Below are 12,102 nucleotides of genomic sequence, written 5' to 3' on the forward strand. Positions count from 1 at the left end.
GCTCAGGCTCCTTGCACGTTGCCATCCCTGTGCATGGAGCTGGGCCTTGCAGGTGACTGGGGACAGGACAAGGGGTGAAGGAAGGTGTGTTGGGCCAGAGCTGCACGGTGTAATGTCAGAACTGGATACGGAAGTAGGAACTGAGGTTGACGTAAGTGAGATGTCCCAGTGGTTGCATACCCTTTAAAATCAGGTCCTTGAGGAGCCAACTTCTCCAGATGTGGTGAGCTGGGAGTCAGGGCTTGGAACACATTGCCTGGACTCCCTGGCTGCACTGGGGAAACTGCCAGAAGTGCAGTCCCCTTTCCTCTTATTGCAAGGGGGGTGATAACTGGAGGAAGTAAGTCCCATCTATGGTGATAAGCTTACTGAGAAACGTACTTTGGGGCCCCATTTTGGACTTGTACCCTGAAGGCTTTTGTCTGATTCTATGCCTAGACTTCTGCTGACTTTGTATAGGTCTGTGCATGTGCACATCTGTATGCTCTACCTAAACAAGCACTTGTTGATATTAGGACTTGGAGCTTGGTCTGAGAGAAGGAATTCTAGAGGAGCATCCGAAGCCCAGTTTGTGACAGATAGGTGGGCTGTGCGGTGCCGTGGCTCACTGTGTGCTGCAGTGAGCAAGGGGACAGCCTGAGGTGTGACAGAGCAAAACTCTAGGTGCTGGGGTGAAGCCTTGCACCTTCTACCCTTCTTTCCTTCAGTGCCTTGAAGCTGATACTGGGATTGAGAGATCAACTCTCTGTAACCTATGAAATTCCCAAACTGCAAGTTGTTCTATCAAAAGATCAGTGTCACTGCCTGTATATCCCGTACACTTCATTGTGTAGCTCAGAGTACCACACTGTGCTGACAAGGAAAACATGAATAGGGAATGCTGCCTATGCACGGCTTGGCAGAGCTTGTGTTAGTGTAGAAACTTAAACTTTTGTAGTTTGCTGATATTTGAAGGTTTTAGTTCTCAGCTTTAACAATAAGGATTGATGGTTGGTTGTTCTTTTTCTTCTTTCCCCATCACCCAGGTGGTAAATAAATGCCAAGTTTTGAAGAGGAGCTCCAGAAAACAAAGCACGGTTCATTACAAGTAACGCTTAGTGCCAAATCCTCAAAAACATTTGAGGAACTTCAGGGTGCTGATGGATTCAGCTGACCTCCTCTCGTCACTTAACCTCTTACAGAGCTCTAATCCTGGCTGATTTAGTAGTTGCTGTTATGAGTGCCTTATGCCTTGACTAAGGCAAGCTTGACACTGTCTGCTCCTGCGTTTCATTTAACAGGCCAACATTCCTCAGTCTGATACTTTCTTATCTGAGATTCCTTTATTGACTATTGAGCTTTATATGGTCCTCTGTCCTTCTGTACTGCTGGAACTGAGTAAAGCTGAGATGTTTACCATATCATGATATTTTTTTTAGGAGAACGTGTTACAGCTCTCCAAGCTGCAGTGCCAATGCTGTGAGCACTGGAGTGCTGCATGCAACACAGCAGCAGCTGTTATATACTCAAGGGTGAAATTCCAATAATAGTATGCTATATAATCTCTGGGTAAATATTTGCGCTTACAAAGGTTAAGTGACTAGGAGTACTATAAACTTCAGCCTTTTGGGCAGGCCACTGCAATTCAAGCCTTCTGGTGGTGACCTATCACTGACCTCTCTCAGTCTAGAGGTGGAGTCCTTGCTGGAGGTAAAAATTCAGAGTGAATCCTAAGACCTCTACTGAGCAAGAAAGCAGCGCGTAAAACACATCGGATGTTGTGTGAACCCAGCTTTCACCTCAGAACCACTTCTCATCTTGCTTAAGTTTCCTTCAAACTTCTATCAGCGTAAATTCATTCACAAACCCTGTTGTTTCAGTATTGGTGAATGAATGTAAAAGCCCCTTGAGAGGATGACAGTCGTCATGCAGTGGGTTCTTGCTGTTTGATTTGTTTGATGGATGGGAAGCATTTATAATGTGCAGACAACTTCAGTGTTGTGATGTGGTTAACTTCAGAAATGCAAATGAAACAAGAAGCAAGGCTGCTATTAAAATGGTTGTACAAGTTAATTCTTATGAGCCATTAAGATCTGTAGTTCAGGTTCCTTCAGCAGTCAGAGTTGTGGTTTTTTTTAACAGTATTTTGCTTTTATTTTGTACCCATCAGTGAACTCAACAGAGCTGGTATTTGCTCCAACCATTTACCATAAGTGTGTTTTCAAAGAGCTGTGTAACCCCTCATTTGCTTCCTAAGCTACATTCCAGAGAGATACCAGTCGGAGCCTCAGTCCTTCTTCTCCATCTCACTACTGCCATTATTTCATTACCTGAAATTTGACAACAGCACTGTGTTCAATATAGCTGATGGACTCCTTTACGTTTCTACCCTTTGACAGGGATGCCCCATCCAAGTTAGATGTTACATCAAGCCATGATGATGTGTCTTGTTTTAATCTAAGCTGTGAGGAAGTATTTCATTTGCTGCTTTGAAACACTGGAATGCTATTCGGATTCCTGTCTTCTACTGAGAAAACAGAGGGCAGTTTTGGCCTTTCAGAAGCGAGCCATCTTAAATGGGGGGATCTGTTGACTTAGTTATACTTGTCTAAAGGAAACTCATCACCAAAACTACATCTTGAAGTAGCTTTTCTTAAAAAGCCCGATTTATTTCTATGCGATTCCACCGCAGCTGGTAGCTGTTGTCAATACTTGTTGTTATCTTTGGAGCAAGAACATTATCAGCAGGTTTATGGCTTACTAATGCTATGTTGGGGATTGCTTATTTTATCTGGCAGTTGATATCTAAAAGAATGGCTTTAGGACAACAATATACATTTCAGTCTGAGGAACTCATTAATAATACTTTAATCCACAGGAGTCTTAAATATTATTTTGTTTTACTCAGCACAGGGAGATTTCTTTTCTTGATTTGTCCTCTCTGAACTTGCCGAGCACGAGTTCCAAATCCCAAAGACTGCATTGATTCTGTTAAGTACTTCTGACTGGGAGAGATGCACAGCATCACCAGCAGTTTAGCATCACCCCCTATAATCAGGAAAAAGACAGAATATGGTCATTTATTTAATCATTTTCAGTAAATTAAGCACTGGTATGTACTAATCTACATAGCAACTGGCATATACTGCCCTCGCAGAAGACATGAAGAGGGCTGTTGGAAACAGGCAAGTCCTTAAAAGGAAGCCTGTATCTAACTATATGATGTTTGTTCCAGTAGAATAAACATTTCCTAATTTGTAATGTAGATTTCTTCTCCCTTAAAACATCACCAGTTGGTTTGTATGTAGTTATGGATCTGGACACTTCATTAAGATTTGTCAAATTCCAGAAAATTCACAGTCTCCGTTGTGTGACATTTGCTTGCCACGTTCATGACAGTAATGCAAAACACGTTTATTAAAAGTTCAGAGACTGAGTAAACAAACAAGGAAAGTGCCACTTTCAGCACTTCATTTAAACAGTGTCACCAGGTCATACGCAAGACACAGTTGAAACCAGGCTCAGTGCCCATACAGCTTAGCTCCTAGACTTGTTTCTTTGGCTTTCCCCTTTCACAGCATGGACCCCAGCACTAGGGGAAAAATAGAGGTTCATGCACAAGTGAATAGTCTTTCAGCAGCTCCAAAGGACTATTACTTCAGTCACTGTAAGCTGCAGACTGAAAGCATAAGGGCTGATGCTTTCTGGCTGACGAAAAATGGACTACTGCATGGATTGCTACTATTCTGACTGTGCTGCAGGAATTACGTTTGCCCTAAAACTTTGTCTGCACAGATGAGAAGCTAGAAAAGAAGAGGTGACTTAAATACAAAAGAAGTTGTAGTATAGCACCAGGCATATGTTCTGGAGTCTCCCTCTTTTTGTCTTTCTCCTACAGTCCAGAATATTAAGGAATGTAGAAGGATACTTATCTTAAGAGTACACATGGCATGAAATGCCAGTGAGATGCAATCATTGCCCTTTACTATCCTATTAGAGATGTGATTATTCCAAGTATACTTCTTAACCTTGGAAAGCAGCAGTGCACTCACACTGCTCTGAAGCCAAAGCCTGTGAACAGGGATCCAGATAGGAGGAGTGTCAACATGGGATCATCCTCCAGTTCTGCACAACAATGAAAGAGAAAATACTGGGAGATGAAATCTCTATTGTTAAACAGAAGTCAGAATAATCCCTCACCTACTGAATCCTGGAGCAGATGCGTAAGCTTGCTGTTTCGATACGGTACGTGAGATCGCTGCTCTGCTATTGCTCCAAGGACGTCTGCTAGGGCAGACAAGCTGCGGTTGATACACGATGTTTCTCTCAGTGCTGCGCCTGTCACCCCAGACATGCCTAATACAGTGCAGAAAAGGCAATGGTAAAAGTAAGTAAGCATGCTTCAAATGTAACGTGTGAGAAATTCTGGTGTTGTATCATCTGCTTCTGACACAGTGCTTTCAAAACGCAAATTCTGACTTTCAGTCCACCTATGCCAAAAGCAAGACGCAGTGGTTGTGTACCCCAGACTGCCAACACATTGTTCAGTATTTGTATTCTTTTGAAGGAAGGTCAAAGAAGGTTCAGTGCCTGAACCTTTGTAGCATCTCCTGTTAGAGTTGGTCTCTTCAGTTGTACTACATACCTTGGCTCCACATGTATTGTGACTAGGGAACTGAGAAAGCAGGAAGAACCAAAGATTGGATGAGACAACACAGGCTTTGAAGACACCAGTCCACAGTGTTTTGGGAGAGAAGACTTTTGTGTTCCACCATTTTTTTTTTGTAACAGCTGCCCAGCCTTTATTGCTTCTGAAGAACAAGAGTGGCACTGATAGCATAAGCTGCAGAAACAGAATTGCGTAGGCAGTCTCAAGCATGAGGGGTTATGTAGGTCTGCAAGATGCTGTTCTTTATGGTATGATTTATTATAGTTGGTTGATGATCTTTTACCATGTTGGTATGTAACTAACCATACGGACCCCAAGCAAGGGTGTTGTCTACACATCAAGTTGCATTAATTTTAGAAAGTGCTGCAACCTCAACAGAGCAAAACAGCTTGGAAAACCCTGCCACTGGGTGGACAATGTGAGAAAGGATGTTTCAGACCTGCTGTAACTGGGTCTGTTTCTACAGCCATTCCTAAGCTAAGCTAAAGAGGGACTCTTAAATCAGTAGATATCACTCTGAAACAGGAAACTGCTAAGAGGCTAGAGTTTAAACTACTAAGATCTGTATTTGGTCAGCTGAACATCCATAAAGTATATATCTGTTCTCAAACTGAACGTGAGTTTGCTAAAAAATGGATCACTTGTCTTGTAACTCAGGTAAATGATCCAGGATGGCTATGGAGCTAGCCAGGCCAGGTGCTGGATGTACATCTTAAGTGTGTGTGATGTTTGCCATACTTCTGCTCACTTATTTGTCTACATTTTAAAACAATTATGAGTTGATAGCTGTCCTACTCTTTCATGCCAGAGTAAGTCTGGCATTTTCAAATCTCCACCAATGCAGCCAAATGGCAGAGGTTAGTCTACCACAAGTGCTGGACCACATCTAATATTGATGTGTAAGTGAGCCTGCAGAGCCCTAAACCATGTAAATGTTTGTCCTGGTTGAACCGAGAGAGCAAACCCACACACTATTGCTCAATTACATGTTTACCAAACAATTTCCAGTGCTCAGAGCAGATGAAAAAATATTGTATTATATTAGGCTTTTCTGTAGAACAAAAGTTTAACAGTGAAGAACAGCAAGAACTCTTGGCAGTAATGTAAAGGACTCTTTCATAATACTGGTTCAGTTATCAAAACATTATTTCTGGAATGGTACGTTTGGCTGCATGGCTTTTCTTGGTAAGCAATCTTGCCCTTTAGGAAATAATCGAGTTTCTGAAATTACTGTGTGTGTAGAGGAGGGGAGGAGGAAGAAAACGCTTTGAAGAAACAACAAAAACAATATTTTCTTTTCAATACTAACTTCCTTCAAGACTTTCTCCACAATAAGTCAGAAAAATAGCGGTATCAATTATTACGGATGTGTAATATTTAAATAATTTATGCACTTTAAATGTTTCTGTACAAAGGCATGGTAATTTTCAGTATAGAAAAGTGGGCCTAATAAAACCAGTCTGAACCAGTAATATACCTGTGATGGGGTAAATATCCTGGGTTTCTTTCAGGCTTATTCAGTTGGGTTTTTCAGTTAAAACCATACCAGCCTCCAACTGGAACAGTCAGGCCTCAGTGTTTCATTTATGCCAGGATCTGTTGTGTGAAAGCAGGGTAGCATGTATCCCTACATACATAAAGTGCTAAAGAGAAATGTTTTAATTCAGATCTGGGAGGATCCATGCCCACCATTTCTAACAGCTTTGTCATAAACAGACATGTTTGCTTACCTACACACTCACTGCCAGCCAGATCTACCAGCTGCAGTCTAGTTTTGACTTGCTTCAGTTTCTCAGCTGCTTCAAGTTGTGCTGGTGAAGAGGCTCTGGAAGAAGAGGTAGATCTACTGTCTCTTTTTTGTGGATAGGAGCAGGAAACCTCCTTATTCAGTCTTTGATTGATTTGTTCATCTTCCCATGAAGTACCTGTTAAATTGGAGGACAACAAAAACCTAAATAACTAAAAAAAAAAACCCTCCAACTAAATAAGAGCTTCTCACTGGCACTGAAATTGGTTATCAGTAGGGAGTATAGTATCTGCTATTTCAGGCTGTTCTAAACTGAAATGTTATATGAGCCAGAATCAATGGCATAGGCGGGTTGCATGACTTTTTCAGTCTTGTTTAAGGCTTTCCTCATCAAAACCATCATGCCACTTGGTAAGAAGGTTTGGTATAGATTGTATTGTATGTAACATCCCCATCACTCACGCTTCACTGTGGGAAACGAGACAGAGGAATCCACTAAGGACTGCAGGAGGTACTTTTTCATGTTTTAGATTGACTGCAAACAAAGTGCAATTTTGGATGTTTGGGAGCAGTAAGCTCTGAAGCCTTGTTTCTAAGCATTTGAGACATTCTCTGATGGTGTTCTGAAGTAAAAGAAGAAAAAGGGAAAAGGTTGATCCTGCCTCTTTGGTTCCATCATTCTGTCCTTAGCAGGATGTAAGGACAGGGCTTAGGGCTTTCCGGCACACACTCTGTTACAGGTAATAGAGTCAGGAGAATCTATTCAGAGGATGTAAGAGTCTAGTTGCAATAACACAAAGTTTACAGCTGCAAAACTTCAGTAAAGAGCAGACTGAACTGGGTTGCAGAGCTCCATACCTCTCCAGCTAGGCTGTTAATACACAAGCTAGCTAAATGGCTTTAGGACAGACAGTGTAATAAAAAATAGATGTTCTTTATCCTCCTCAGTTTGAGATGAAGAAGCAAAGTAACTGCTCTCCTCAAACAATAGATGTTTCTAAAACACAGTTCTAGAAGATTTGTAGCAGAACTGTTTGTCAGCTGTAGGTTTCAGTGCACAACTAGTCACAGGCCTTAAAACTTTATATTTAGTGATTTTAGATCTCCAGTTTTGAGATATCTGACAATTACACCTAGACCCAGAATTGCTCTCTGTAAATAGACAGAATGCACTGTCAAACTGCTGCAGTGAGATCCCATTTGCAGTGCTGCTTCTTAACCTGTATTTCTCACCTTCATCTGTCTTCACCATAAATGAGACATATCTGTAGACTTCTGCTGCCAGATGACATGGTATCATAGCGTTGAATGTAGAAATGGCAAAGAGAATCCTGGACTACACAAGATGGCTGTTGTGCTACAGTGCAAACACTGTGCTTTGAGAAGTAAGATCTGCCTGATTGACAAGCATCTGGACCTGGATAGAGCTAACATCTGGGATGTTAAAACTGCAACATGTGAAGCAACTGTGTCTTTTGGCAAGGGCGGCAGGTAAGTGAGGGCACTGTTTGTTCTGTTTTGCTAATATTGTCGGTTTAATTTCCGATAGCAATCTAGGGGAAAAAAATGTTAAATATTTTCCACTTTCTTAAACCATATTGTTGTTTCAGAGTATGAAGGAGACAGACCACAGCACTGGAAACAGTCTAATTGCAACATAAGCAAAAGAAAACAAAGTTAACCCTCAAAAGCCAAAGTTATCCCTAAAGCAATAAACTGGTAAGTCTTGGTGTGGTAATGAGAAGTAGAAATACAGGTTTAGCCACACTAAGATGACTATGTTGTCTATTCCTACAGTGGCCTATTATTAACTATTCAAGACATTCTGAACGGAAGGGACTTTTTTGCAAGGCAGCACATAAAAAAAATAATAATAATTCTCCCACTGATAGCTTATGGTGACCCCTAAAAGACATGGTTAGTTTTACCTCAAACTTATCACGAATAATTAAATGATACATCATACAAACTGATTTAACTACTCCATTTGAGTATTTATCTGACTGCTAAAATTTCCTTCGCTTGCCATTTCATGCTATAAAATGTCAAGGACTCTGTAAGTCAAGAGATGTGAAGTGAGAGCTTTCTATGAAAGGAAACCTTTAGCAGCGAGAAATCAAACCAGTCAGATTTTTAAGACAGCATTTAGAAGGTAAAGGAGAATAACTGAGGGAACGTATTAAGCAAAAAAAGAGGAAGAAAGAGCAATACAAAAGCCTCACAGACTGTTTTTCAGAAACAAGTGGTTCTTGGTGTATTTTAGTATTACTTACCGAAGTTATCTCCAGAGACAATTGTGGTTATGGTCAACGTAACCACCAGATGGGAACGAGAGGAATGAGCATGCACCAGTGTTGGGTGCCTGACTCTTAGCTGTAGGCCTTTGATAACCAGGTGCAAAAATTCGGATGCATTTGCAACAGTCCTAGGAAGTAAACAAACAAGCAGAAGGTTTAACTGATTCACAGTAAAAATTACGTGAGGAAGCAGGCAGCTCAGACGTGAATTTCAGCTTTTACACTTCCTTGGTCTTCTAACTCCCTGTACTGTTCTTAACTCTACCTCTGAAAACTAATCTCAGTTTTGAGCTGTGCTAACAGCTGTTGTACGGGCTTTTTTCATAAGGAGTTATGTAGTCTAGGATGAAAATTCAAGACAGAAGCTGATGTAGCAGTGGAAGTGCTGAGGAAGAAGGAAGCATCCTGCCAACTTTGTAGGTCTTTAGATACAGCATCTCACCTCTAGGGGTGACTGAAATTTCTACTTTACGCTCTGGGGAAGAAAAATAGGAAAAAAAAAAAAAAGACAGATTTACACATTCCTGGCATCTCTGGTTTTACAGATGTGGAATTGTCCAGTTGATGTTAAGGTAGCTCCTGCTTTTTTTGGAAGTACAGAATTAAGGGGAAAAAAAATAATTCTGAACCTTTGGAAACTGCAGCTCATACTTGGAATGAAATCCAGAATCTTTGAGAAAATGTTGGAGTTGCTGCTTGCTGAACAGTGGAACTCAGCAGTGTCAGAACAGTCAAGTGTAAGTTTCTGTAGGCAGTTTTATCTTATGCTAACAGTTTTCTTTTCCAGTTGAAAGACATACTGCTTCTATAAACTATTGGAAGGAAGAAAACCTGACACAGAAATCAACTGGTTAAGTAAAACACTATGATTTTTCGCAGGTTTGCAACGTTAAAAACAAATGATGCAAGATTGCCTTTATTCTCCTTTCATGTCACTGTCTTCTTTAATAATCACTCAAGTTGCGTCACCTAACTGTTAGTTTCTCAATGGGGATATAAATTATTATGGCTGCATATCACAGTCTGGTTACTGAGTGCCTTGTAATATGGCAGAATCCCTAAATCCCCTCCTGACAGACTGCCCACTGCAGCCTTGGTTCCACATCACTGCAGTCAGCAAAAGCAAGCACGTGCTAAAAGACAAGGCCTTCTTGCCTTAGATTTGTCTGATTTCAGCAAAAATCATTCTAGGCACAAATACAACTTATGCTATGAAGAGCCATACTTGAAGAGTACAGAGAAAGAAAAGAGCTATACCAAAGGCATTTGAAGAAAAGAGAAACGCCTGGCTTCTCCATACCTATACACACTTAAAGAGAAGCAACCACTTAAAAGCAGTTCCCTGTGTAACTCAGTTACACTCTAAAACATGGCTGTGGGAGCTAAATGACTGCAACACAGACTTCAGCCTATAGACTGCTGTGCTCTAACTGGAGTTTGCAGAAGATAAGCCTCAGGACATGCAGTCAGTGCTGGTCACCTACTAGGCAGCTGCAGTTGACTTTGGAGGTAAAGAGCATCCCCAGCACAGTGCTGCATGCTTGCCACAGTGGTAGCTTCTCAGCAGGATAGATGGTAATAGCCTTTACTGCCTTACTGGGCTGTATGTACCGTGAGTTCCAGGGCCACGTTCTACAAAGAGAAACCCTGTTGTGGTTAGGTTAAAAATTTGATGCAGATTGTTCTCCAAAGTCAACTAAGTCATAAAAGAAGAACGAGACTGAGGTTTTCGTGATTCGGGAGGATGTACGTGTTAGCAGGAAAGAGACTACTGTTTTTAATGGACATATGGGGAAGCCAGTGAGACCCAGCAGGCCACTATATTCTAGATGAAATATTATCACAAATGAGGATGTGTTTTTATTCAAAGCATCAGCTGTTTACTTAGATTTCAGGCAGCTGGGTGGCTTCATTCAGTGGTTCTCTTACTTTGTTTGGATTTGCTCTTTCTTATTAACCTTTCTATGTAATTATCAATATAGCTTGTTTATGAATTGGACTTCTTTGCTGCTTGCATTGTAATTGAGATGCAAGCCCATATTCTTATTTATATTTGCATTCTAACAGTGTATTTATTGATTGAGTATGTTTTTAAGAGGTGGTTAGCTCAAGGCACCAGGTTCTGTTACCATAAATTAAAACTGGGAGAAATAAACACTGCATCAATTTTATGAACTAGAAATACAAATGAAATCTTACTGCAGATTGTAATTCCTTTCTCTGTGGCACAAGACCAGCTACACCTCACCTCTCCCTTCCCCAAAGCATAGGAAAAGAGAAGGGTCACTTGCACACTATAAAAATCTCCATGGGGAAAGCGCGTAGGCTTTCTTAATAAATGAATCCAGAACTTCATCTTAGTTACTGAAATACAATAATTAAGAATTATTAAAAAGTTAATTTCTATCACACCCACGCTATGTTAACTTGTTTTTCTTTTCTGAGTCACACTGTTCCTTTCTTCTCTAGACAAAAGTAAGAGATCAGCTTCTTCAAGAAAGATTCAGCACAAAGAGGTTAGGCTCCAGACCACTCACTTCTGAAGGAGTTCTTCTTTTTTACTGACAGAGACTTAACCAGATGCTGTAAGTCAGAGGAGAGCCACAGCTGGGGAAATCCAAGAACACAAACCAAGAAAAACCCACCCTGCAGCATCATACAGACAGAGATGGCAAAAGGATTCATCACTTCAAGCTCCATTCATTTTTAATTCATACCATGCTCTTACGAAGCGTACAGAGTGCAATCAAGGGTGCAGAATTTGTCTGGAAATCATATTTAACCTCAAGAAGAGCAGACATACCCCAGAGAAAAATGTTAAACCCTCCAACAGTATTGCAGTGATTATTATTTCATAGAAAGAAAGGAGATTTATACAGTTCCCATGGTGAAGAAAGGCACTTTATGACTTCTCTGGCATTCCATTTTCTATGAGCAGCTCAATGGCTAGAGAAAGCAATGTGTATGACTAGGTAGAATAAAAGTACGTCTGTGTAACCCACCAGAACACTGCTGTATTTTTATCAAGGCTTTTACAGAACAGCATGAACTCACATGAACAAAGAACTAGTCGCTGCTTATGTGATTATGTCCCACAAGATAAAAATACTGCCTTCCTACTGAAGATGTGTTTTATTTTAACACAGAGACAAGGAAAATGCTTTTCATAACTGACTTCCAATTCCTCCTAGAAAAGTATAGGTTAGATTGTGACAAGCATCGTGATAGAGAAGTGAAGAAAAACATCATTCTTCCCCCAGAAACATAAAGCACGACAATACTGCGCTAAACGTTTCATAAGGGTGAGATTTTTCTTTTCACAGATTTATCTGGCCAAAAAATAGAACATTTTTTCTAAGTTCCTATGCCTCCCTGTTGTGCAAAAGCAGAAATGTGCCCTTTTGGGATCT

The 12,102-nt window shown here is 40.7% G+C and overlaps 1 protein-coding gene and 1 long non-coding RNA gene across 4 annotated transcripts in view; one reads left to right on the plus strand and one right to left on the minus strand.

The window, feature by feature from the left end:
* Positions 1-2,824: 2,824 nt before the first annotated feature.
* The window catches only part of KIF25 (kinesin family member 25), a 32,342-nt gene continuing 23,064 nt past the window's right edge, over positions 2,825-12,102 (minus strand). For all 3 annotated transcript variants that reach the window (XM_004935526.5, XM_040698607.2, XM_040698608.2), the window contains 4 exons: positions 8,669-8,820; positions 6,379-6,573; positions 4,180-4,335; positions 2,825-3,027 (listed from right to left, as the gene is read on the minus strand). In XM_004935526.5, the coding sequence (XP_004935583.3) occupies positions 2,870-3,027; positions 4,180-4,335; positions 6,379-6,573; positions 8,669-8,820 (661 nt within the window). In that variant the 3' untranslated portion in view covers positions 2,825-2,869. The remainder of the gene's footprint in view (positions 3,028-4,179; positions 4,336-6,378; positions 6,574-8,668; positions 8,821-12,102) is intronic.
* Positions 6,572-11,699, plus strand: LOC107053039. Its single transcript, XR_006938658.1, has 4 exons — positions 6,572-7,886; positions 8,006-8,114; positions 9,238-9,429; positions 11,162-11,699. It is a non-coding gene; the product is annotated as an uncharacterized LOC107053039 (long non-coding RNA).

Source organism: Gallus gallus, chromosome 3 (assembly GCF_016699485.2).
Source record: "Gallus gallus isolate bGalGal1 chromosome 3, bGalGal1.mat.broiler.GRCg7b, whole genome shotgun sequence".
NCBI classification, from domain to species: Eukaryota; Metazoa; Chordata; class Aves; order Galliformes; family Phasianidae; genus Gallus; species Gallus gallus.